Raw genomic sequence first — 27953 nt, 5'->3', positions numbered from 1 at the left:
AATATTTAGACTTTTTTCCTCAACTTTAGTAGCCGATGGCGTACAGGTAAAACTTTCAGCATTGGAGTCGGATTTCTATGGGTTACGTAATGAGAGGGATATTTTCGTTTTTCAAATATGGCAACACTGTAACTGGTTTCGCAAGAGCAGACGATGTCACATAGCGACACGGGTTTTACGTTTCAGTTGAAGGTACGCATTTGATTATAGAAGGAAGGGCTGGATTTTTGTCGTTTAAATCCAGACTATGACTATTCGAATGTCAAAAAGACTGCTGTGTTGTTAACATTTAAATAAAATTAAAACGTGTTCTTTTAAAAAAATGCTCTCTGCGATATTGAAACCGTCCGCTTCGATTTTTGTTGGAAATCTACGATGTGATGTATCCGAAAGTGAACTTTTTGACAAATTTTCGTCTATCGGAACCATTCCCTCCATGCGAATTTTCCGTTCATTTGGGTATGCCTTGGTCAACTTTCAACAATTATCCGATGGTATGTTAATTTTTTACAGTAATTTTAAGTGTTACTTTTTATTATTACTCAGTAAGATTGATATTCTACTTCATAAGACATTCAGTCTCTTAAAATTCATTATACCACTGCCTTCTATAAGGCAGTGATTACACAAGTGTCTAATACCGTGTAAAATTTAGAGTAAGAAATAATTACTAATAGTTGCAGTAAATTCTTTTATTCAGAAACGATTTTTGAAGAGCTAAAATTTGATATTAGGCTTACCATTTGAAAATATTAAAGCAGTAACCGTTAAAAGTGATTAAATTTAAGAACGCGCCTTTGCGGCCTTATAATGTAGATAATAGCGCGTGCCTTTTAAAATTTGAGTTTGAGATGAGCAGTCTCGCGGCACAATATTTTCCGAGAAGCGAACTTCCTTAAGGGTAAAATGGAACCATAGCCCCGCCCCCCCCCTTTGCCCCCCTTTCTCGACCCCCCTTAAAGTACTTTTTAAGGAGATTCCAATGGTGCGAAAATTATTCCCCGCAAACCATTATTTAAAAAGTGAATTAAAAAATGCCCAAAGACTATACCTTGGCGGCTGACGGCGCCGCGCACTCGTGTTGGATGAGGTAGGACTGATGACGTGGACGATTCTTTAAATTCCTAGATTTTAATACTTTTTAGATAACGTAGGATCAAGAAGGTATTTATTTATACTCAGGGAGAATGAATATGTCGTGATTATTTTCAGCGTTTCTCCAATTCCACCCGTTGGCCCCCCCGGTATGCTCCTCCGCTTTAATAAAATCAAATAATACTGCAATCTCATTGGTTCTTAAAAATTACGTTTTTCGACGCGATTAACGCTGCAGCGAGGACGCAAAAAATAAGACCGCCTTCTTTTTCCTCCCCCCCCCCTTAGCGTGACGGGGTTAGGGGATCAACGTGTCCGTCGATAGTCTCGACATATTCATTCTCCCTCAGTATAAATAAATACATTCTTGGTAGGATTGATGACGAAAAAGAAGAAGGCTGAAATGCAAAACAGTACTAACTTTTAAGGATTGTGATTTTTCCCCGTATTTCAACGCATTTAAAGCTTTTTTAATCATACTACATGTCATATTATATGTCTTCTGTGTGATGTTGACTTATACAACGTCGAATGTATTCTAAGTAATTTCACCGCGCACTCGCTTCGCTCGAGCGCTGGCGGCGCGCGGCGCCTCCCCAACCCCATACTAAAAAAAGCTATGGGCCATCTATAACGCAACCTAGAGGACAGCACCAAGCCTGACGCATCAAGTATCGTCAACCCGATATTAATACAACTAACCTAATAATATAAATAACCTAACCTATTTTCCCCACCAAAACCCCTAAAATTCTTTGAAATACCGCGAAAATACCGAAAATAGTAAGTTAGTAATGTTTTGCATGTCCACATTTTTCTTTTTCGTCATCAGCCCTACGTTATCCAAAACGCATTTAAAGAATCGTCCTTGGGAAAATTCACTGCAAAAGGCCAATGTTTAAAAATTCATATCTTTGTAAATATTCATTTCCGGTAAAAAGTTATTTAACATTAAAATAACCCCCTACTTGCCCTCTATAATATATATATATATATATATATATATATATATATATATATATATATATATTATATAAAAAAATCGGGTGGGGGGGCAGCTATTCTACACTTTTCGCAATGAGGTTGAGGCTTTGCAGCCACTCGACTAATTTTAACGGATCCTTGGCCAGATCGTGGATTTCATACTGAGTAAATACTTCTTTATTATACGTATATTGCGTTAAATAACGCTTTAAATCACTCTCCTCGTCGCCAGAATTAACAGAATTAGAATATTCCGAACTTGCGGAACTACGCGAAGACCCGGTATCGGACATGGTTAGTGAAAAATAATCCGGTTTGGGAAATGTTTCTTAGTAGCCCGCCGTCATTTCAATCCTTTAACAAAAGCTTGGTTTCCGGCACCGTCATTTTAATCCTTAGACCCCACGGCTACTACAGCAGCATATTTCGAAAATATTGTGGTCCTACTGGCGCCATCAGCATATTTCGCGAATATTGCAGTCCTACTGGCTCCATTACCACTCCCAATAAATAAAGAAAGGCTGATTTTCGACCGGGAAAAAACGGCGCGACGGCGAGCTCTCTTCGCCGCGGAGTGAATTCTACGCCCCGAACCGTTCGGTTCGTACATCTTTAAATTAGAAGTTCTTTAAAATTAATTATTTGCGGCTTATAATTTTTGCACCATTAGATTCCCCTTAATAAGTACGTTGGTATGGTGTAACTAAAAAGTGGAAACTAGGTGGCGGGGCTATTGTTCAAAATAGCCTTATTGGGTCCTGCTGGCGCCATCTCTCGAAAATGAAATTTTTTTGCAGCATCATTATGAGGGGTGATGTTTTTTATATACATTGGGTAAGATAGGCTAAGGCTTAACGTTTTCAAAACGTACTTGATAATAAATCAGAGCAATTGTCTTCCATAACACTTTAAATTATTCATTATTTAATATATTATTGGAAAGAAATTATGACCTCTCAGTGGCGTAGACAGAAATTCCTCAAGGGGGGGGGTCGAAGTATGTGAATATTAAGAGGGGGGTCGAGAAGGGGGTGGAAATTTAGTAAAGTCAAAGGTAGACCCAAGGGGGGGGTTGGACACGGAAACCCCCCCCCCCTCCCCCTTGTCTACGCCGCTGAGACCTCCAGCAAGTTTCTTTGGGAAATTTACGAAATAAGCTTCAAAGTAATCGTCTGCAATTTTACTTTTGTTTTCTTCGTTCAGATGTATTAAAAATAACTCCTACCTAAGATTAAATGTAATGCAATTTAGGTTACATCTAATCTTTGATAATGGTAATTGGTAATTATATTTCTAGTTTACAGATAGATGGCGCCAACGCTTAATGATAAAGTTGTCCCACCGTTCGTCCTGTTTGAGTTAGATTTCCCTCGGTTTAGACAACTTAACGGTTATCTGAGAATCGGTTGTAAGCGCAACTTCGCTCACAATTTTCAAAACAATTTCTACGCCCTTGTATGAAATATAAATTGTAATATAGTTAAGTTGTGACGTTGCTTATGTCGTATTTAAACATAGATGCTACTTGTGACAACTTCGAACATGCTTAGGGCCCGATGCAGAGACATTTTGCGTTAAGAGTGGCGATTCCTGTTAATCATTTTGGCATATTTTTTTGCCAAGTCACTGACCAATGCCAGAGCTCGATTTTTGATGCGAAAAGCTATCACGTGGCTATTGTCTGTTTGCTTTTTCCCCATTGTGGCGCCTAGGAGCAACAAACACAAGGAGAACGCAGCTAGCTTTTAAACACGCTAACGAAGGGTTGTGTACGAATTTCATTGGACGAGCGTCACGAGCCTTTACGATGAACGTTTTACGGGCGGGGGGAAGACAATTTCCGAATTTTCCCCTTCCGACGGCAGCAGGCGCTAAAGCGTCTAGCCAATGATAAAAGGTACACAACAAAATCCACGACTTTTGACGGGTTGCGTTCTCCTTTTGTGGGGTGTTGTGTTTGTTGCTCCTAGGTGGCGCAATTGGGTGCTTGCTCGTAGCGTCGTAGGCATACGTCATAGCTAAGACCTGCCTTTAAACGGCCGCCATGACATTAACAAGCTTCGAATATGAACTTAAAGCAACAGTCGGCTCTATCGTTGCCACCTGTATTATACAGGCCCTTGTTATTAGAGATGGCAATGCACCTATCGGATTCTTCGAAGAAACGACTTTACTGGAGAGCGTGGTGCCATCTATTAATGGACAAGGAAGCTAAAACTCAAAATAGCGAAACGATAACGTAATCAGAGAACCATTGTAGAATATTATAATTAGACAACTTATATTCAATTTTGTGTCCTTTAACCTAAATTATATATCACATATAGAATATATTTAAAAATTACTATAATTTTAAGTTATTGACAAATTTACAAACTAGGCAATCAACACAAGGAATACTTTTATGTCCCGACTTTTTGGGTCAAAATGTAGCTTAAGTATCTTGTTTTGATTTCGACACTTGCCTTAAAATAAAACATCTTCAAGGAAATCGCCAAGAAGTAATATTTCTGAGAGCCAGGACCTACAAGTTACTGTTTATTAAGTGCTTGTTGAAATAATAGAAGCTTTTCACCTGCACAAGTGTTTCCTTTTAACCATGTATATTTTTTTGATATATTAAGGCTTAGCAAAAACACTACGTTCTGTTTACAGCAAAAGGAAATGTATTTAGTTTTGATTTACTGGTGAAAAGTTACCATTATTTCAACAAGCACTATATAAAGAGTAATTTGCAGGTCCTGCCTCTCGGAAATATTACTTCTTGGCGATTTCCTTGAAGATGTTTTATTTTAAGGCAAGTGTCGAAATCAAAACAAGATACTTAAGCTACATTTTGACCCAAAAAGTCGGGACATAAAAGTATTCCTTGTGTTGATTGCCTAGTTTGTAAATTTGTCAATAACTTAAATTATAGTAATTTTTAGCCACCTGGTTAAATCCGGTTATAGCCACTTAAAAAAAAAAGATTTTTGTGGGTTTATAAAAAAAAAATTACAATATGAATATTTTAGTAAATTAATAGTTTTTATTTAGAAATTTAGTTTATTTTTTGTTTCATATTTAGAAACCGGTTTACTTTTACCAGTTTTTCGGTAGGTTTTAAGTTCCAAAGTTCGCTGCCTCGCTTCTGTCATACACAAAAACTAGGGGGAATTTCCCGAGGAAATCAAAAGAATTCAGTTATTTTATACAGTTATTTCGCTTTATTTGTTTAGTTTCTTATTTACGACAATAACTGCAGACAATTTCTACTTACATAAGTAAAAGGTACTGTTTATATTTTAGCCGTTTATAACCGAAAATAAACCGGTTATAGCCAATTAAAACCACTGGTCTGGATTTTTTCAAAAAAAAGCCGGCTTTTTTCCAACCCTGAATTTTTAGGCAGTTTCATTATTTTATTTTTTAATTAAATTTATTTTTATGAAATAGCTACATAAGGCAGCACATAAGTTTTTTAAGCATGAGAGGTTGTCCAAAATATTCTTATATAGCAATAAAATAGTCTAAGAAAATTAGATACATAACTGTTATAAACCAAAAGCTTTGAAAAATAATTCTAAATTAGAAAATGAAATATATTATTTTGCTTTTGAGGAAATATTTATTTGAAAACTTTGCTAATATCCGAATATGTTTCTTTTCATTTTATCGTTGATTTTATTTATTTACACTCGAAACCCCCCCGTCTAAAAAATATTACAGCTTCTGAAGTCTGGCGTATGTGGCGCTTTTAAAAACGTTCTTTGGTCTTAGTGGCGAAACATTCTCAGACCTCTAGGCCAAAGTGACCAATTCTGGACCACCTTTTTTGTTGCACTTGAATTGAAAAGTTCAATTTTGAAAGATAATATTCTTAAAAATAAAAACATTTTTTTTTAAAAATGTCTATTAATTTAACTGTTGCGTTTTAGAAATTGTAATTTAAAAAAAGGACAACCTTGAAACTATTTAAAAATTTTCTCAATATATGCAATTTGACCATTTGACCATTTGTGGGCCACATGCCCTAAAGCGGACCACGGGGTGACCTAAAGTGGACCGGTAGATTTCTATTAATTAACCACAATTTTAAACTATAGGCCTACGATTTTTTTTTACCAAGGTGCGCATAATATTGAGGTTTCTACATTTTTACTGCCATCTATTTGGAAACATTATTTATTACAAGAACGAAGAGGTTTGGCGGTTTATTTAAAACTCAAAATAAATTTTTTATAAGAGTTTTAAAAAGGTGGTTCAGAATTGGTCGTGGTCCAAATTAGGTCACTTTGCCTTAATGCCCAAGACAAGCAATGTTTTCGGATGGTGGCGCGCCAATAAAGAACGATTCCCAATTCTTGCCAGCCCTGCTAGAGTATATCTATCGGCGCCTGCATCCAGTGTTATAGTGAAAGGCTCTTAAGTACACACCACCTCCGACTTCGGTCAGGTTTGGGCTGGATACTGAACTTCGGTTCAGGCTAACGGAGATGGTCCAGGCAAACTGGTCGCCTCGGCGGATTGGGTAGCCTGCTGTGGGGCGGCGGGCCTCCATATGCGGGCACGGCGGTCCCTTTTCCCGGCCTTTTGGGGCCCACCGGGATCTCCGGTGCCAGCTGTGCCGGGTTACTTGGGCTGCTGTGTGCTCGTCGTTCCCCTTTAGGAGCTCTCTCCAAAGGGTTTGACTCTTTACCTACGTAGATAGGGTGTCGGCTGGAGTTGCTATAGCATCCATTCTAAATCCCACTGCTGTGTGCGAAGTGGGGATTGGTCCACCCATTGCTGCACCTTCTGCTGGGTTGAGTGGCTTGCGTCAAAGGTGCGACCATCAGTAGTAGGGCTCTGCTACCCATGCTGGATTTGTCACCTGTCCGGGCTAGGTGGACGCTGGCGTAGGGCACTATGATGATAGGCCTCCGGTGGTATGGTCTCTGTTACTAGGTACACCGGGCTATAAATTCTGACACTGTTAAGTACAGCCGGAAAGCTAATTACAAAATTAAGAAATAGACTAAAGCCAAGCCTTGTTGAAGAACTTGCCTTTTTTGAGGGAAATGTAAGGTTGTGGCAATAAAATATTCTCATCATTTAGTTAATCGAGTATTTTATTATTTTTAAATGTTTTTCCTGCAAAATATTTTTCGAATACCGGTATCGCCCAATATATATTGACCGATACAGATATTAGTAAAATAGGCCGATATATCGGTGCATCCCAAAAAATTTCTTTCGGGAAACATTTGAGCGCCATCAAACGGTAGAAACCTCTAAAAATAGTCACGTGGTTATAAAATTGCTTTAAAGTTTACCGTTAAAATATTTATACTTTTTTAATAGAAAAAAAGATGAATTTATTAAACTTAATTTACGACGACTCGGGCATTAGTACTATCATTGTGATAGTGACTTTAAGTCTCTGACTAGAAATTGTAAAAAAATGAGTGACTTAAAGCAACTGTCGGCTCTATCGTTGCCACCTGTATTATGGAAAGCCCCTGTTATTAGAGATGGCAATGAATCTATCCAATTATTCGGAAAAAAGCGACTTTAATGGAGAGCGTGGTGCCATCTATTATTGGCCAAGGAAGTTAAATACAACATAGCCAAATGATAAAGTCGCCAGAGAGCCATTGTAGAGTATTATATATACACTATTTTGAGCACTTTAACCTAAATTATATATCCCATGTAAAAATATTGCTTATAATTGCTGTAATGTATGTTATTGACCAATTTACAAAATATCCAATCAACGCGATGGGTAGCTATAATTATCGCATTTTGGGTCAAAATGTGGCTTAAGCATCTTGTTTTAATGTCGACGATAGCGACATCTGTTGAAAAAAGAGCTACTTGACGTCGAGCCGACACTTGCTTTAAGACTAGAACACGTTTTTAACCTAGGCTTAACTCGATCGCGGAAGCGCGTTATAGAAGTTGGCAGTGCTATGACGAAATTACGGGAACATTTTAACACGTTATCTACGACCAAAACAATTTATTTATTACAAATAATACTGAAAGTAACTAACAACTAGTAAGTACGCGGCCTTTTTTGAGGTCGAGTACTCGAAAAAAATTGCATATTCGGATACCCGATTACTCGAATAAGCTGCTCTCTAAACTCGTCGAGTATTTGTTTTTTCTATCCTCGTTGCTTCAAAGTTCAAACAGGGGTTTTTTACAACTTTTTGGGGGGCAATAAACGGTACCTACAAAGTTGTGGAAACTGTGGTTCGTTTAAATTAAAGGAATATTTTTCAGCATTGAAAGTTACTTTATACTCCTTTTAAATTTAATTTCATAATTAATTGAATAAAACCAGCTCCTAATCAAGTACTCGATAACCCGACTAGTTAAAAATATTACTCGGGGTTTATTTCTAGTTATTCGACTCGAATAAGATAAAGTTTCCCCTAAATCGAGTACTTGGTTACTCGATTCGAATACTTGATGAAAAAAAATTGACTCGATTGCCTATAACCACTAATCGCGCAGTCCTACTTACAACTGATACTGGGAGTGACAAATAATATCGAAGTGATCATATAAATTAAGATACACAAATAGTACTAATAATAGTGCTAATTATAACATTCTACAATGGCTCTCTGACGACGTTTCGAAATTTTGAGTTTAAGCTTCCTTTTCCATTAATAGATGGCAACACGCTCTACAGTAAAGTCGTTTTTTTTCCCTAAGAATGAGATAGATTCATTGTTATCTCTAATAACAAGGGCCTTATCATAATACAGCTGGCAATGATAGAGCCGAATGTTGCTTCTATTTTTTTGGAGTGTTTGATTTTCGATCCAACATATTTTAAAATTTTCAGCCAATCTAGCGTTGAACTCTCTAAACGGCCATATAATTGGAGGTCAAGAAATCACCTTGACCTTGTACAATAAACTGTTTTTCAAAGAGGCTAAATGCAAACCGAATCTGTCAACTCATTCCGCCGTCATCATTTCAAACTTTGACCCCGATTTTGGAGGGAAAGCATTTTGTGATACTTTATCCGCCTTTGGACAAATACTCGCCTGCCACTACGAGGTAACGACCAACCTTATTCTCATCTCTCAAGTATTCCATAAGAGTGTCAATTTTCCTCGAGCCATTTTGGTGGACTTCAGACTAATGTAAAAATGTTGCGTAAACTGTATAACTCAAGTCAGAGTCACCATGGACAGTAAATTAAGAGGACATGTTTTCGATACTCTTCCACAGTGCATTTTATTTCTCCCCGCGTATCAATCAGCTCGAGAGACTCCGAGGGAGTCTTGCAAGGTCGTTTGTACCACGTGATCTTAAAATTTCAAAATGGCAATCAAACGCGGTTGATATTGTTACGTCATTTTTTGCGCTTTATATTTTAGTAATTTTTAATTTTGGGTTTTTAATTCAATAAAAACTATCAACTGATATTTAGTATATCATATTTAATCTGTAAAAACGTGAAAAAATACCTTTTGGCGTAATAATGTGTTTATATTTTTTCTTTTTTCGAACAGTATCGTCCACTCTTAGCGATCTCAAATAACCTTGTACGACTCCTGTGATTGGTTTACGGGGGCTAAAAACCAGGCTTTATACCGATCCTCTAAAATCTACTATCCATGGTTTAGGTCGGTTTGAATGCCAGTTTTGACCGTCGACGATACTTGGTTCACACGCGCCAAACCGCTTTACCCCGGTTCGCTTATAGCCAAGACTTAATGTATTTCAAATTATAACCAGAATTTTGGAAATACTAAAATGTATCCCAAAACAATTAGTTAATCATGTTAACTATACATACAGTAATATTATTGGACATTATTTAGAATTTTGTTCCCATTATGTTAAAAAATACGAGCAATTTGACTTCCCCGCCTTGTCGTTTTGAAAGCGATTCTAAGCGAACCGACTTGGACGAGTTGCTTCCCGAACCAACACGAAGCCATTTCTCACGTTGGTTTTGAGAACTAGTTATCTAAAACGAAGCGATTTTAGGGGTAAGTGTGAACCTGGCTTCAGTGTTGGCAAACAATCCGTTTTCGTCTTGAAAAATACACTGGTATTGTTTTTTTCTGGTTTAAAGACTTAAACCGGATTTTTCAAAAACCAATTTCCGTTTATTTCTCACATTAAGAGCGACACCGAGAGCAGGCAGTATTATAAATAGTGGCAGTCCAGCCAGTGATGCCAGATCTAGGGAAATCAATTTACACCTCGAAAATTCGCGAAATCTGGGGAAATTCGAGGTGAGGATGATTTTGAAGCGAAGCTATTCAGAATTCACAAGAAAAAATGAATACAGTAAAATTATGAGGCTTTGTCCGAATTTGATTGATTTGGCACCCCTGCAATTTTTCCTTGGTATTTTGTTTAGGATTTCGGTAAAGAACTTATCTGAAGATCATGCAATGTTCGAGATAAAATGTGGGTTTTTAATTCGAATTTGAGAATTTAGATTTATTTTCTACTTGGGCCTACAGGGTTACTAATATATATATATATATATATATATATATTTTTTTTTTAAGTAAATACGAATGTTTCTCAGGTTTTTGAAAACTAGGGAATTTTTAACACTATGAAAGGGAAATTTCATTTCGGCGATCTGGCATCACTGCTGACTCCTCTAAAACTACTAAACCTTTTTCTTTTACGAACCTTGTACTAAACCGTAAATAGTATAAAAAATGGGGGATATTATTCGAATGGAAAATGAGTGAGGTCGTCTGCTCTTGGGCCGTCGGCTTGGAGATCATTTTAAATTCAACTTCCCACTCCTAGGCATTTTTTCTTTGTTTAAAGTCTACCTGCACCCAAAAATTAAAATTTAGTATTTTATTAGATTATGTATAGTTGTCAACCACTGTCAAAATTTCATATTAAAATATTAATTATTTTATAAGTTATTCCAAATAGAATGTATGACGTAGAAGAAGCCAAACAAAATATATTTTACTCAAACCGTCAAATTGGCTAGATCATGATTACGTATGGCAACGTTTGGCTACACCCTAGAAATTGAAAAGCCAAATTTCCAGGACAAGTTATGTCGCGTTGTACGATGAAAACATACTAAACATGAAGAAATAAAGGGCTTTGATTACCGTATCATGGTTTTAAATACCAGTGGATGAAACTATCTTTACCCCATCTGTATGAAAGAAACATTTCTACCAGGGAATAATTAATACATGGTTGGCGCTACTGTAGTCTAAATGAGTACATTAGCGACACTAATTAAATCATATTTACATTCGAGCCCGCCAAAACTTTTAAAAACTGAAATAATTTCTATAGAAGGTGCTATAAGGAGGTGCACCGAGAAAATAGGAGACGGCAGGTAGACTTTAAAGATGGCGGAAATGGACTGGTCATCACAGCGGAAAGTCTGGGACACTGGTTAAGATATCTAAATTCTAAAACGTATACTAAATTTTATATGAAAACCTCTTCCGTCTCCGTATTTTGTAAACTTACTGCAATTTTAAAAAATATACAAACCTGTACTGAATGCTACCGTGCCAAGTATTGCCAACTCTGAAGTAACTTGAACATCCGGGCGTTGGAAGCACAAATTTCGACTAACTGACACACTTATGGAACTATATAATATACTTATGATCATAATGCTCTGACATACTTATGGAACTATACTTAGGTGGACGCTAGCCATAAGGCTTTGCAGTGTAGAGCCTTGGTTCTCTACGCTACTCGGGAAATGGCCACTAATGTCATCTCAAAGGTTAATGGAATGTTAACCGTCACTGGCAGAAGAATGTAAGTAACGAAAGTTTGCTTGTTTTTGGGTCAGGGCTCGAAAAAACCTGGGTATTTTCCAAAAAGCCCAACCCAGTGGGTTTTTTATTTTAGTATACTATTCCTATATTTGTATTACATGATATGTCAAAAAAAACCCAAATCAAGAGAAATTAGAAATGTCTTATGTCGAGCCCTGCTACAAAAGATTGTAGGGACTAGATATCGTCTGCTAGGTAGACTGCTTCACATTTTTTGTGTCAGAAAAAGCTGAAAAGCTTTTAAAAGTGTACAGATACTGCAAAGGCAGCAAAGCTGAACCAAAGGACTGGTAGAAAGCTGAAGTCATAAGTCTCAAGTCTCAAATATTAAGTTAACAAGCCGGTTAGCTTTGTAAATTACTAAATAAATAAATAAATATATATATATATATATATATATATATATATATATATATATATATATATATATATATATATATATATATATATATATATATATATATATATATATATATATATATATATATATATATATATATATATATATTGCACCTTGAAAAAATGCCTTTTCATTAAAATATGAAATTTCAAAGTGGGTTTTTAAAGTGGTTTTTTTGGGGTGGGTGGGTCCAAAAAAACCACTGGGTTTTTTGGGTCTGGTTTTTTGTTTTCGAACTCTGTTTTGGGTGCTACCAGAAATGATAACTTTCGCCTGAAAACTGGGACGCAGTTTCCTCGAGTATTTTATATTTTATCTATTTCGTAAAACAGTCGCTAGGTGGGCTTTAGTTCTTCCTAAGTAAACAATAAAATTTTGCATCCACCCATGACGTTTAGCAAAGTGACACCATACTTGCTGTCCAACACCAACTGTTTGTCCACCTTGTACGTTGGAAACCTGCAGAAACAAGTCAACGAAGCCATGCTGTTCGAGGTGTTCGCCGCTGCGGGCACGGTCCAATCTCTCGTAGTTTGCAGGGATTGGATGACCAACGCGTCGTTGGGGTTTGGATACGTCCATTTCCAAGGCCAAGAAGATGGTAAATATCACCACAAACGCATACAGATAGCAGTATTCAACTTTGAACGGCTTCTGGCGTTAAAAATTAAAGGGGAATTGTCACCACTCTAAAATTGGTTAAAAACCATTTAAATGGATAGAGGACGTGCGAAAATAGTAATGTTAATATTTCCAGTATTTGATTTATTATTACCAACCAAATTTCGTGTTTTATCCCCCCCCCCCCCCCGACTCGAGAATCTCAGAACCGCTTGGTTGGACCTACCTACAGCGCCATCTCGTGAACGATATATTATTATTTACGACATTATCCTTGGCTTTTTAACCGAGTTATATTGGTAGATTGTAGTTAATTGTGTTTGTAAAATGCCTTACACGCCGCCTTTTCTCAAATTTTTGCCCCTTAATTCTTTTGGCGCTGCACGGAGGTTCAACCGCGATTGCTTAATTTTTTTAAGCCGTTTGATGTAGGTTGCGGAAAAAGTAGCGCAAGAATGTATTTATTGATACCTAGGGACAATGTCTATGTCGAGACGGTTTTTAGCCTTTCACTCAATCCACCCGTTGGTGACGTTGGTCCCCCCCCCCCCCCCGTACGCTCCTCCGCTTAAAATAAAACGTATAGTCCCGGTATTTCATTGGCCGGTGACGTTTAGTCCCCCCCCCCCCCCCCCCCCCCCCCGCGCGCGAGACTGAGAAAGGCGGGCAACGTGCCCATAATCAGTCTTCCTAAATATAAATAAATACATTCTTGGTAGCGTAACTTTTTAAATACTTTCCCAATAACTATAAAATTTCAGGGACATAATCATTCATATATTTTCTATCATTCTGTAAAAATAACCTCGTAAATTTTGGTTTGGGTGACAATTCCCCTTTAAGGGGGCCAAACAAAAGGAGTTAGACTGGTGGTTGTCCACTTGGTAATAATAATAATAATAATAATCAGAAAGGCTATAATAACCAACGTATCGGCCAATGCGAGACGTCTATTAGCTGCCAGAGTTTCGATTTGTCATTTTAAAGCAAGTGTCGGCTCGATGTCAAGTAACTCTTTTTTCAACAGATGTCGCTATCGTCGACATCAAAACAAGATGCTTAAGCCACATTTTGACCGAAAATGCGATAGTTATAGCTACCCGTAGCTATCCCTCACGTTGATTGGATCATTTGTAAATTGGTCAATAACATACATTACAGCAATTTTAAACAATATGTTTACATGGGATATATAATTTAGGTGAAAGTCCTCAAAATAGTGTAAAAGTTGTTTAAATATAATACTCTCTAGCGACTTTATCATTTGGCTATTTTTTATATTTTTGTATTTAACTTCCTTGGCCATTAATAGATGGCACCACGGTCTCCACTAATGTCGCTTTTTTCCAAAGAATCGGATAGATTCATTGCCATCTCTAATAACAGGGGCCTTTCCATAATACAGGTGGCAACGATAGAGCCGACAGTTGCTTTAAAACACACAGCGCTTCCTTAATAAACGGTGAACCTCTCACCTTAGCCACTAGGTGGCTCTGTTAACTCTAAAGGATTATTGCAACGGATTTCGCTTCGAATGCTACAGTTTGCATCTTGATATATCCATGGGTATTTGATTTTTGTTAGGTTAGATTACGACTCTACATCAGTTATTGAATCGCACGTCCTTTAATAAGTCTGTTCCTTATCCCCTCTCACTTGATTGTTGGCTTGTTAACAGCGCCATCTATTGCTGATAAATAGAAGCTCGCGAAGAAATGTGTGAACAAATAGTCGCTTAGGGAATACATAGTTCATTAAATATTTATTTAAAATCATGTAATTAACAAAGTTGATAAATACGTTATCTAGATGGCGCTCCTGTGTAATAACTAGAGCTGTTAATTTTCCGGAAAAATAAAATGCGGAAAATTTTCCGCAAATCGGAAATATTAAAAATTGAAACACAAATTACTTTTTAAGGGTTTTTAATGTTTTTATCGAAATAAATAATAAAATGTCTAATAACAGTAAACATACTACAAAACATTGAAAGTGTTACATTGTTAATCTGTTTAAACTAGTCTAGAGGTTTAGTTTTACTTTTAGATTCGAAAAAATGAGGCGAAAATTCCGCTTTATTTAAATTTGCAACAATATTAGACTAATCACGGCATTAAAACTTTTTTATTTTTTCGGAAAAATACGGAAAATGTTCCGTAAAAAATACCTCTGTTAATTTCCGGAAAATTTTCCTTCTTACAACTCTAGTAATAACATAAGCTAATGATACCTCTAAGTAGACAAATAAGCCCTTTCAAGGTGGAATCTTTGTCCAGAAAATGTGATGTCAAATCTTGTCTCTCCGATTCCCGCGAAAATGAAAGATTTGAAAAATATCTCGGACCCAGCGCCGCTGTGTGGTCGAGAATGAAACTATATTGGGCTGAGAGAAATAAACCAATAGCAAAAAAACGTTCCTTTGCCTCTGTGGGGGGAACGAATTTTCTAAGGGAATACCGAAATTTATCTCTTTTGGGGAAGTTCAAGCTAGCCTTGCACCAAACGGGATTAAAGAAACGTCAGCTTCGGCAGTTCCAAGTGTATGTTAAGGCTACTTTGATACGCAGTACGGAGAGACATAGGTCGATTTGGACAAGCACAGCATGGCCATTTGTCTACTTAGAGGTATCATTAACTTATGGTAATAACGATAGCAGAGGGACTTTTGGGGGGACCAACCTCCTACAAATGTAATGCCCCTGATATAACCACTATAAGAATAGTTCTTTTTATAAAATAACCTTGGCCATCTTGATGAAATGTTGCCTCCCCGCTTCAGCTATGGATCCGTTTTCTCTCCCACTAAAGAGTTTATGAACTCATTCTTAGGCATTGGCTGAACTATTCCAGGGCAACATTTCAACAAGTTGGGCAAGCGTAAAGACATTTTATAAAATCAACTATTAGACAAACTACCTTTTTGCCGCGATTCCGAATGGTTTCTAGCCGATCGAGCTGTCCTTTTGCACAAAAACAAGATGATTTTCGGGCAGTGTCTGCGCCTGGCGAAATTGCCCAGTGACTTCAACGGCGACATCGCGACGCTGAAAGAAAATATCGTCTTCGTTGTGAATCTGGAGGAGAGGGTCGTCGTTAAGGATATGTACAACGTGTTCGCTGGATTTGGGAAAATTATCCTGTGTCACGTAAGTAACATTGTCGAAACTGAAAATTTAGACGAGCTGACCAATCATTGTATCGTTTTAAACCCAAAGGTAGAAAAGGATCTCTGTGGGAAGTCGAAAGGTTACGGTTGCATTGTCTACGAAAACGAAGAAGCGGCTGAAAAGTCCATCTCCACTTGCAACGGAATGGTACTCAAAGGCAGGAAATTGTAAGTTGACGTTTATTGTTTGGCGTTGTTGGAATCAGTCGAGTAGTGGTGCATTAACAAAGCTCGTTGTACCAATGAATGGGCGTTCTAAAAATTATTTCCATTGAAATAATGGAAACTTTTCGCATGTAGACAGAACATCGTGGTTTGGCTTAGCCTTAATATGTCTAACAAAAATAACTGGTTAAAAGAAAACACTTCTTGCATACCGTACAGGTGGGATATTCCCATTATTTCAACAAGCCCTATATAAACAGTGATGATAAAATACGCGAAAAAGTAGATTAGTCCATAATTAAAAGGGATAATATAGCTAAACCCTAAACTTATTTGAAGAAATTAAAAAACTTACTAATAACTCGTACCGATTAGTGTTCGAGCAAACAAAAAACGCGAATCTCGGATCAAATAGATCTTCGAGTAATAAACTAAATTAAAAATAAATAAAATAGACAAATTCCAGTGGTAGACCGGTTTCGTTCTATTTGGAACTCATCACTAAGCCTAAACATTAAAAATTTCAAAACTCGTTGCATAGCAACGGAAAGCCGAAAAGGGGGAGTGTGGTGGAGAAGAGTATATAGGATAAGTAACTTAACTTACTATATAAACAGTAACTTGCAGGTCCTGGCTCTCGGAAACTTTACTTCTTAGTGATTTCCTTGACGATGTTTTATTGTAGGGCCTATTGGAGAGTGTGGGGTTAATTTGGGGTCTTCCAAGTTTCTAATATATATGCGAACAAATCCCTATGGCCGGGCTTTGGGCGTTATAATTATCTTGGCTATGAGACTGTTAATAATAATTTGAACTTTGGAAGGGTATAGCTACTTTGATGTTGTTAATTATATGTATTTATTTTAGATTCGTGCACAATGACTTCACTGTTAACAATGAGACATGCTTTAAGAATATTTTGGAATATGGAGGCAATATTTCCTGGTTAAAACAGGATCTCGTTACCAAAATTGAAAACTGTCCATTGATGGTAAACGGTAATACTACACCCTGGTCCATGGACGTTTATCCACTTTCATTAGAAAAGAGTATTTGGTCAAACGGAAGTGATTCGTGGTCGAAAGAAATTCTACCGAAGGATAAAGGTCTATGGGCAAACGAAGAGGAACCATGGTTCAAAGAAATTGTACCAAAAGAAAAAGGGATATGGTTAAATGAAAAGGACCCGTGGTCGAAAGAATTTGTACCTAAGGAAAATGGCATATGGACCAATGGAAATTATCCATGGGCGAAAGATAAACATCTTTGGGTAAATGAAAATGGTCTATGGCCGAAAGAATCTGTTCCAGCACCAAATGAAAATGGAAGCAACCAAATTTGGTCCAGAAAAAATGAGCAATGTTTTAAAGAAAATGATCATTGGCTGGAAAAAAACGTTAGAGTGCCGAAAGCAAATGGCGTGTGGTTTGGAGACAATGTTCCAGTGCCGAAAGCAAATGGCGTGTGGTTTGGAGACAATGTTCCAGTGCCGAAAGCAAATGGCGTGTGGTTTGGAGACAATGTTCCAGTGCCGAAAGAAAATGTACCACATCCAAGTGTAAATGGTGTGCGGTCGAACGAATCGAACCCTAACACCGTACAGAATTTCAAAATGCCAAACGAAATCGACCTATGTTCAAAATGGGACTTTTTGGAGCCAACACGAAATGTCGAAAGACCAAAATCGGTTATCCTAGAGCAAAAAGGATCTGCAGAAAGACCAAAATCAGTTACCTTAGAGCCAAAAATAGATGTCGCAAGAGCAAAACCAATTGTTCTAGAGCCAAAAGTAAATGTCACAAGACCAAAATCGGTTATGCTAGAGCCGGACGAAAAAGTGACGAGAACACAATCGGTTATCCTAGAGCCAAATTTAAAAGTCACGAGACCAAAATCGGTTATCTTAGAACCAAAAGGAAATGTCACGAGTCCAAATTCGGTTATCCTTGGGTCAAGAGGAAATATCACGAGACCAAACTCGGTTGTCCTAGAGTCAAAAGGCAATGTCACGAGTCCAAAATCGGTTATCTTAAAACCAAAAGGAAATGTCGAAAGATCAAAATTAGTTATTCCAAAACCAAAATTAGACGTAATTTCGACAAAAGTAGCTGAATGTTCAAAATTAGATGTCTTTGAATGGCCAAAATTAGACGTAGCCGCGCAAAATGTCAACGTTTGCGCACCAATTTGGCCCACGTTGCAAAGCGCACCACCAAAAAAAGAAATCTGCCCGAATCAGAAAGTAAGTTTTTCAAATTGTATGATTTATTTCTGCTGTCGGGGAAATGACTATGTTGAGCGTTGCTCCCAGTCCCCTCGCTCTCCATTAAATACCATATTTATGGTCGAATTTAACATCGCTGCCGCCACCTTTAAAGCAAGTGTCGGCTCTACGTGAAGTAGCTCTTTTTTTAAAAGATGTCGCTAGGGTCAAAATCAAAACAAAATGCTTAAGCTACATTTTGACCCAAAAGGCGGGACATAAAAATATCCCTCGCGGTGATTGTGCCGTTTGTAAATTTAACAATAACTTAAATTATAGAAATTTTTACAATTTTTTAATGGGATATATTATTTAGATTAAAGTCTACTAAGTAGAGTATAAGTTGTCTAATTATAATAATTATAAATGGTTCTCCGACGACGTTATTGTTTCGCTATTTTGAATTTTAGCTTCCTTTGCCATTAATAGATGGCACCACGATATTCAGTAAAGTCGTTTTTCGAAGAATCGGATAGATTCATTGGCATCTCTAATAACAAGGGCCTTATCGTAGTACAGGTGGCAATGATAGCGCCGACTGTTGCTTTAACAGAAGCTAGAGTTGATTGGCGCTAGTTACGCTAAAAACTAGACGCAGCGCGTGTTAGCAGACGATGTTTTGATCAACAAATACGAATTCTAGACCATCGTCTCAACAGTGTCATTCTCCGTAAGCAACAATACTTTGTCATGGTTGCCACAGTACCTGGGAAACATGGATAAGTTAGGGAATTTAATTTTGGTCGCAAATGGGAAATGTTTACTAAAATGAAGGTAAAAAATAACTTGGGAAAGTCAGGGAATTTTAAAAACTGTGGCAACCCTGTTTGTAGCGACCTTCGTCCGCTTTCCATTCTTGGTAACACCATTTCACGCCAATGATTGCCATCTATTTTTATGTTTTGGGATTACAAAGCAGACTAACTGACGCTTCGAAGTATGCTAGGGCAGGGTCAGAGGCTATTACTAATGCTATCATCCCAAATTTTGTAAAGGGCTGTCTGAGCCTTGAAAATGTTTAACTCGAAACTATACTAAAATATTATTTGAAAAATAACTAGTATATACATGGCCATCAGAGGGGTCGGACATTGACCAAACATGTGTACGGGATCTGGAAATCCGATATTTCACGCTGGATTTCGGGATTTTGAAAAAAATTAATTCAGGCTGGATTTCGGATTTCTTGTAATGTTCGACCCCTCGAGGCCATATCGTCCTTTAAATTAGGCCAACATGTTCAGCGGTTGGCCTACCACCAGGGTATTTGTGCTCCACTAACAAGTTAATTTAAAGGGGGACAGGCAGAGAAAAACCTAAGCCTTTAAGGATCAGAAACTTGGTCACTCCTGCTACATATTCTTGCCCTATGTATATAAATAAATTAATTTAGAGCAGTGGAAATAGCTTTGGATCCAGAACTAATTTGTTACAAGGCAATTTCTGTGGAAAAATGTTCAACATATTGATCGAACTATGTGCTGAAAAAAAGTTGACGGACCTTGTCATATGGGAAAATGTTTAAAAACGGAAATTTTGTCTACTTTTGGTTCTCGACCTTTAATTTGGAGGGTTATTGTTTGATCTAAACCATTCATGTGTTGAATCGTAATTCTTATAAACATGACATGAGCGTATAGAACACGTATAATGTTCAAGTTCATTGTACCGTAAAAATGGGTAAAAATTTGAAACATAGCTGAGTTATTTTATAGATTTTGAGGTAATCTCTCACGCGGTGTAGCTTTCAAAGTTTTCCCATTTTGTATATTTCCGCCATTTTGGAAAATGGGTAACATTAATACAATTAAGAGTTACTCTGGTTCTACTTACCCGATTGACACATAATAGGGCTTAAAAATAAACATTTTTCCAGCGTATTGTTTGATATATTGAAATTTCTTGTAACAAATTAGTTACTAGTTTTCCGCCATTTTGTGCTAGTTTCACTGGGCTAAATCTCGATAAGTATAACGTCGGTGCTTGCTAACTCGATCGTGATCGCAATAGCTCGAGGCAAGCGCGGAAAATGTGAAAAGATCCAATGTTATATTCGTTAAAAATATCGACGACGACGTCGATGAGATCAAACTGAAGCATCTATTCAAGAAGTACGGCAAGATCGTCAGCACCAGGACGGTCAACGACGGCAAAGGGAAGAACAACGGATACGCCTTCGTCAATTTCACCAATGCCAATTCCGCCGAAGACGTAAGACTTTTTTATTCTTGTTTTCAAAGAAAATATCTTCTTAACAACATCATAAGCTTAAGTTCTTGGGTGATAATAATTGGCTTCACAAGTCACTACTTGACTTAGGCCTGAGTGGTTCTATGGGTATCAGCTTAGCTTGTGTGATAATAATCAGTGGTGTAGTCGGGGCAGGGCGTCGCCCCGGTGCTTTTTTCAAAGGCAGGGCCCCGCCCCGCCTTGGTTTTTCCTCTTTTTTTCAACTTGCCAGGGCGCGCCTTGCTTCTATTTCGTATATAATTTTTCTGGAATAAAGGGTGTTTGAATTTATGATAAAATTTGCCCGCAGAAAAATACCATAACAATTTCAAATCGTTACCTAGGTACAGCCAGCTTCGATCACACTAAAATTCGAAGTTGGACGTACATTTATAGGGGCCGGTACAGCCAACTTCGATTTCGCGCGCAATCTAAGTTGGCTGTAACCAGGTAGCGCCCCGGTTCTTTTTATTTTAGGACTACACCACTGATAATAATTGGCTTCACAAGTCCCTAGTTGACTTAGCCCTGTGTGGTTCCTTGGGTATTAGCTTAGCTTGGGTGATAATAATTGGCTTCACAAGTCACTCATTGTTATTTTCGCTTGTTCCGGGATTTCGGAGTAGGGTAAGAAGAGTAAGGCTATGGCGTTATTTTACTCCGATTCTGTGGTGGCGAATAGTGTGAGTCGGGGTAAAACGTGTTTCGAAAATGGCTGCCTGTGGCCTTTTCAGCAGATAAATCCTGGCTAGCAGACGATGAAATCAGATTTACTCCTTTACACCTCCTTTTCAGAAGCAGTGGCGTAGCTAGCATGGGTGTCACCCGGGGCGGATATCATGGTGGGCTACTTACTAGTCTCTAGTTTGTGTTTTCACGGTTGGGTGTCACCCCCAAATCACGCCCAAACGGGTGGCAGACGACCAAATCCGATTTACTCCTTTACAGAATGAGTAAAAAGAGTAGCCCTAATACTCCGGAACAAGTGAATAGTTCATGGGGCGGAGTAATTCTGATCCCGGGAACGTTTTAGGGTAAAAAGAGTACACTTTTAGTCCGAGAACAGGGTTAAGGTAAATGTTTCGATTCATTTTAATAGCCTAGATGAATACCAAGAGATATACAGGGTGTCCACTAAAATTCGAAAAATAATAAAAAACTGAAAAACGTTTTTTTTATTTAAAATTTCTATGGAATATTCCTCGTGCAGGGGGACATTTACTAGTGTAAAATGGAATGACCTTTAACCATGTCTTCTAGGTCATTCAAAAACTATCTCGAGAACCGTTGGGTTTACGGATTTGGTTCCAATAAGAAAAATCTGGCTCGTCATATTATTAGTTCAAATAACTTTGATTTGACCAATCACTTGACGAGATATTGAAGGTTAATGAATTCGGTGTTTGATAATAATATAATCTGATTAGTTTTAATGTGACTAAATCAAATAAATATTGAATAATTTATAACGGTTCAATTATGCCACCGTCGGCTACGATATAATGCTTAAGCTCGTTTAACGACGGAGTGCAATTATTCTAAAACTTGTTGTCATAACAACCAATCTTACAGAAATAAGGTTCAATTCATTAAACTTCAATTTATCGGCTTCTGATTGGTCAAATTTGGTCAAATCAAAGTTATTTGAACTAATAATATGGCGAGCAACCACTTTCTAATTGGAACCAAATCCGTAAACCCAACGGTTCTCCAGATAGTTTTGAATGACTTTGACAGGGTTCGTACAGAACCTGGATATCCTGGAAAACCTGGATAAGTCAGGGATTTAAATAATTTCGTAGAAAGTCAGGGATTTTAGTTAGTCAACCAAACCACACATTAACAAAGAATTTTTGACCTAAAATAATAAACCAAATGTCCAAAAATATAACCAAAAAGGTCAGGAATATTGGCAAAAATTGATCAGCGATAACCTGGAAAAGTCAGGGATTTTAGATCAGAAATATTCGTACGAACCCTGCTTGAAGACATGGTTCAAGGTCATTCCATTTTACACTAGTAAATGTCTCCCTGCACGAGGAATTTTCCATAGGAATTTGAAATTAAAAAAAAAAACATCAGTTATTTATCATTTGAATTAAAGGCGTTAAAAGTCGCTCGATGATGTGATGTTGCCAAGGGTATTAGCATTATTACTTACTCGTGATATAATTTAAATTGAAAGGCCATCAACGGCATGAACGGAAGAGTGTACACCGGAAGAGCTCTGCACGTGAGCTCCTACCAGGAGAGGTCCGAGCGGGATGAGGCGCTGAGGGAACACTTGGAGCAGGCGAACTACCAATATCGACATACTAACCTGTTCATCAAGAATTTGGATATGTCCATCGATGACGAACGTCTGTGGAAAGAATTTGCACCTTTTGGAAACATTAAGAGCGCTAAGGTAATTGAAATCAATGTCCTGCACCATTCTCGCAACAACAAAATATTTCTTAACCTTGACTCAACAAATTTCCCTTAAAATACCATCGTTCAATGCCAGCCAATAGGCAGTCGCCATTTTAGTGACACCAAATCAATTGTTTTATTATTTTTATAGACGTCATTCAGGGGGTTGGAGAAAAAAACTTTTTTTTTATATATTTTTCGCCTTGGTTTGACCATGCATACATATTACCAATCCACTAAAAAATAATATGAGTATTATTACAAACATTTTGGAATAATTTTTAGTTAATTAAAAAAATATATTAAAGAAACCATTGGTTTTTTTAAAATAAAATCACTTAAAGCAACTGTCGGCTCTATCGTTGCCACCTGTATTATAGAAAGGCCCCTGATATTAGAGATGGCAATGAATCTATCCGATTCTTTGGAAAAAAGCTACATTAGTGGAGACCGTGGTGCCATCTATTAATGTCCAAGGAAGTTAAATACAAAATAGTCAAATTATAAAGTCGAAAGAGAGCCATTGTAGAATATTATATTTAAACAACGTATACACTATTTAGAAGACTTTCACCTAAATTATATATCCCATGTAAAAATATTGTTTAAAATTGCTGTAATGTATGTTATTGACCAATTTACAAATGATCCAATCAACGCGAGTGGTAGCTATAACTATCGCATTTTCCGTCAAAATGTGGCTTAAGCATCTTGTTTTGATGTCGACGATAGCGACATCTGTTGAAAAAAGAGTTACTTGACATCGAGCCGACACTTGCTTTAAACCAGCCAACCCTGACGTCATTTTTAATTTTATCTGTTAATATTATCATATGTAATATAATTACCTAGAAGTATGCCTCAGTGTAACATTTACATAGAGTAAATTTCAATGAGACCTTTTTTCACACGGAACATTCAATAGAGTTTCAGCAACCCATTTCTAGGCGGAAACGCGAACGTCTACGTCTCTTCCCGACGTACGAGGTTAAACAGTCTAGATTATCTTTGGTCAAAATTTCGTTCATCAAAAATGGTTTAAAATTTTCGACGTCTAGCGAAGTGAAATATGGCGCCATTTAGAAAACAAAAGTGATACACATGTTGTTTGTGGTACGACCCAACTAGTTAAAATAAATGGTCTTGTTGTTAGTTTCACTCGTCGTCTGCTTTTTCTAATGCCGGATTCCTGTGTTCCCGACGTCAGATCAATTTCTCGGATCTGGCGTAGACGTTCGCGTTTATATAATATAAATCGCGAAATATCTTTAATAAAGATATTTCGCAATTTATATTAATAAAGATATTTCGCAATTTATATTAATAAAGATATTTCGCAATTTATATTAATAGAGATATTTCGCAATTTATATTAATAGAGATATTTCGCAATTTATATTAATAGAGATATTTCGCAATTTATATTAATAGAGATATTTCGCAATTTATATTAATAGAGATATTTCGCAATTTATATTAATAGAGATATTTCGCAATTTATATTAATAGAGATATTTCGCAATTTACATTATTAATATAAATTGCGAAAGATATTTCGAGATTTATATTAATAAAGGTTATTATTGCCAACAATGTTTTTCGAAAATGTTTGGTCGCTTCATGTTTTGCATAAATTAATTCTTGATATTTCCATTTGAAATGGCGTGGTAGGTGATGCGTTTCGATAACGGCGCTTCGAAAGGTTTCGGGTTCGTGAGCTTCAGTTCGATCGAGGAGGCTGAAAAGGCGCAGTCGGAAATGCACGGCCGCCCGCTGCTCTCCAAAGCCCTGTACGTCAACGTGGCCCAGCCCAAGGACGAGCGCAGAGCCATGCTGACGAGACAAATTGGAAAGAACGCTGAAGCCATTACTCTACTCAAAGACGCCCGCAAAGGTAAAGTAACTTCCACGGTTACTACGGATCGTATAGAGGTCGGTAACGGTTAATCATTATCCATGTTTAAATTGATTTTTTTCGGGAAAAAATGTAAACAAAGAAATTTACCGGTTAATATTTCGGAAAATGATTAAAAAACATGTATTATTCGGAAAATTTGAGCTTTTTATCGAAAAAAAGGTCGTTTTTCCGATTAATTTTACAAATTTATCAAAAAATTAATCGGATAATACAGAAATATAAATTACTTGATCAAAACGTTTTACGAATAATTTTGAGAGCTTTATCTATTGAATAAAAGTTAACCATCCCCGACCTCTAGGATCGTAGAAGGTAATAGACGGTCACGCTAGAGCTTAAAACCCAGTTTAGGTCTGTTTGAACTTTAGCCAGTTTAGACCACCGACGATAATTCGTGGTTCACACGTGCGCTGGTTTTGAGAACTAGTTATCTAAAACGAAGCATGTATATTATCTGTGCTGAGACAAAGTGGTAAGCATTTAACATAATGAAGTACTGCGGAAACTTATTTATCGGATCGACAGATGGCGATATGCGTGGGTTGGTATTATGACGTTGCTTTTCTTAATTAAAGGCAGTATAAAGTAAGTCGAAAAATCTTCTCTTAAAGGGAATATAACCTTTATGGTGTGGAGCACCAACGTTTGCAGCTCTGGCCGCTCTTGCCTTTGACTTTAGAAATGTTTGGCGCCATTGTGTAAGGTAATTTGAAAAATTGAAGGGGTCTCCCGTAAAGATTGTTTTGCAGGTTATATTCCCTTTACACGAGCAACGGCTTGTTTGTAACGTAACTAGCGCGAATCACCTCTTGCTTCTGTTAAACCTGGTGGCGTAATTTGGAAATTTAAAGGCACTATGAACTTGCATATTTATGGTAGATCAACGAATTTAACATTTCTGCCACTAGGTTCGGGCTCTAAATGAGTTAGTGTGCAATAACTGGTGGCTTTACCGGGGAGTCGGGGTCCGGCTCTTGTAACCCAGCACGGGCGGTGGCGCACTGGGAGATGTTAGCTCCGTTCAAATGGTCCTATCTCCACCTCCAACTTCGGTCCGGTGTTGGCTGGTAACTGGGCTTCGGCCTAGGCTAACGGAGAGGGACCAGGCAAACTGGCTGCCTCGGAGGATTGGGTAGCCTGCTATGGGGCGGCGAGCCTCCGTATGAGGGCACGGCGGTCCTGTTTCCCGGCCTTTTGGAGCCACACCGTGATGTCCGGTGCCAGGTGTGCCGGGTTACTTGGACTGCTGTGTGCTCGTCGTTCCCCTTTAGGAGCTCTCTCCAAAGGGTTTGACTCTTTACCTGCGTAGGTAGGGTGTCGGCTGGAGTTGCTACAGCATCCACTCTTAATCCCACTGCTGTGTGTGAAGTGGGTAATGGTGCAACCATTGGCCTTCAGTAGTAGGGTACAGGCCTAACAAGAGACGGGGGAAGCCGGTACAAATTTCGGGGGCCCGGGTTTGAACCCTTTTTTATGCTTCTATCGCGAAACATTGATATTTCCAGAAATAAAATATCTATTGGGGCCCAGAAATATGGGTTTACTTGGTAGGGTACCACTATCCATGCTGGATATGTCACCTGTCCGGGCTTGGGGACGCTGGCGTAGGGCACTATGATGATAGGCCTCCGGTGGTATGGCCCCTGTTGCTAGGTACACAGGGCTATAAATTCTGACGCACTGCCACTAGGTTCGATAGAAGTTAGAAGTGATTGGTGCTAGTTAAGTAAACAAGCCCTAGCGCGTGTTAGCAGATTGTGTTTTTATTTAATTCATACTCCCTTTAAGGGCACTTCTCAGAAACAACGATCTTACCGACTTTGCGAAATATCTCTCAAAGAACGTTTCTCGTGTTAATTTTTAAAAAAATCTAACTTTTTCTGCATAATCGTTAGTCTTTACATTTATATTTGTGTAAAATGCGGTAGAACGTAATTTCGAGTGTACCTGTTGATCCGGGAGACTTAGAATAGGCCTTTATATAAAGTTACATGGGCCTTCTTGTTTTGATGTTGCTGCTGCGTCACGGGTGACGTATCGATGACGGTTTACTACGGAAAGCCCCGGACATAAGAGTAAATTCGACGAGGCACCCTGTTTTTAAGCATAAACTGAATTGAACTTCGACCTGTTTCATGACGAATGAGCTACATAAAAACAAGTTCGGCAATCGTAGCTTACTTTATAGAAAGGCCTATTACTTGTTAACCAATACTAGGAAATTATATATACACACTCGGAATGTCTAAGGCCCTGGTGATTCTCGTAGGAACGGGCGTGTTTTTGCTCACAATGTTTCAAATCTTAAGCCCAAATTTTGGTAAAAATTTTAAAAATGTTGCAAACCCAACTAATTTTAACTGGTGTTTGAAATATCTTATGACTGTTAATGGTTAGGGTTTTCAGCGTTCTAAATTAGCTACGATCTATCGTATGACACCAACGAGAACCAATTGTTCCTTCAAGGAAGCTAAATTCGCCGCTAGGGGTCGAAGCTAAAAACTCCATTATTTCCTTATTATCCAAATGTAAATATTATTTGTAACGAACCATTTTTAAATTTTTGCCGAACTTAAGTTCAAATGATTCGATATTAAGCCTTGTCTCGTATAAGAGTTACTACGTCTTATATGCGACGTAGCTTAAGCCCCGCCCGATGCACGTTGCCAACGAAATCTTGTACATTCCGTGTGTATACGTATATAAATTCCTGCCAATTTTTGTTTGAATATTTATTTTTTCTCAAAGGCAAAACATCGAGAAACAAGAAGAAATGAACAACTGAAAAAGATTTAATATAAGAAAATATAAAAGGCTTTGTGTCCATAAACTAAACCTTTGTGCCTTCATTAACCTGTTCTTTGTGGATAGTATTAAATCGCTTCAAAAAGTCCGCTCTTGTTATTTACAAAGTTTGTTTT

At 37.7% G+C, this 27953-nt stretch overlaps 1 protein-coding gene across 1 annotated transcript; it reads left to right on the top strand.

The window, feature by feature from the left end:
- Positions 1 to 169: 169 nt before the first annotated feature.
- On the top strand, positions 170 to 27953 carry LOC149957693 (uncharacterized). The gene is made up of 11 exons (XM_090165716.1): positions 170 to 494; positions 8900 to 9117; positions 11720 to 11838; positions 12657 to 12859; positions 15826 to 16025; positions 16095 to 16213; positions 17078 to 18452; positions 20484 to 20684; positions 22888 to 23109; positions 24786 to 25008; positions 27781 to 27953. Exons 1-11 carry the CDS (start codon positions 323 to 325, stop codon positions 27807 to 27809), a joined length of 3081 nt encoding a protein of 1026 aa, XP_090021842.1. The 5' UTR covers positions 170 to 322; the 3' UTR covers positions 27810 to 27953.

The sequence above is a fragment of the Leiobunum rupestre genome, chromosome 2, assembly GCF_980474605.1.
Source record: "Leiobunum rupestre chromosome 2, qqLeiRupe1.1.hap1, whole genome shotgun sequence".
NCBI classification, from domain to species: domain Eukaryota; kingdom Metazoa; phylum Arthropoda; class Arachnida; order Opiliones; family Sclerosomatidae; genus Leiobunum; species Leiobunum rupestre.
This window is presented reverse-complemented; position numbering and strand designations above follow the sequence as displayed.

Coding starts and splice junctions, on each gene's coding strand:
- LOC149957693 (XM_090165716.1), top strand. CDS start 323: ATGCTCTCTGCGATATTGAAACCGTCCGCTTCGATTTTTGTTGGAAAT. Junction 9,118..11,719: donor TACTCGCCTGCCACTACGAG/GTAACGACCAAC, acceptor AACTATACTTAG/GTGGACGCTAGCCATAAGGC. Junction 16,026..16,094: donor GGAAAATTATCCTGTGTCAC/GTAAGTAACATT, acceptor TTAAACCCAAAG/GTAGAAAAGGATCTCTGTGG.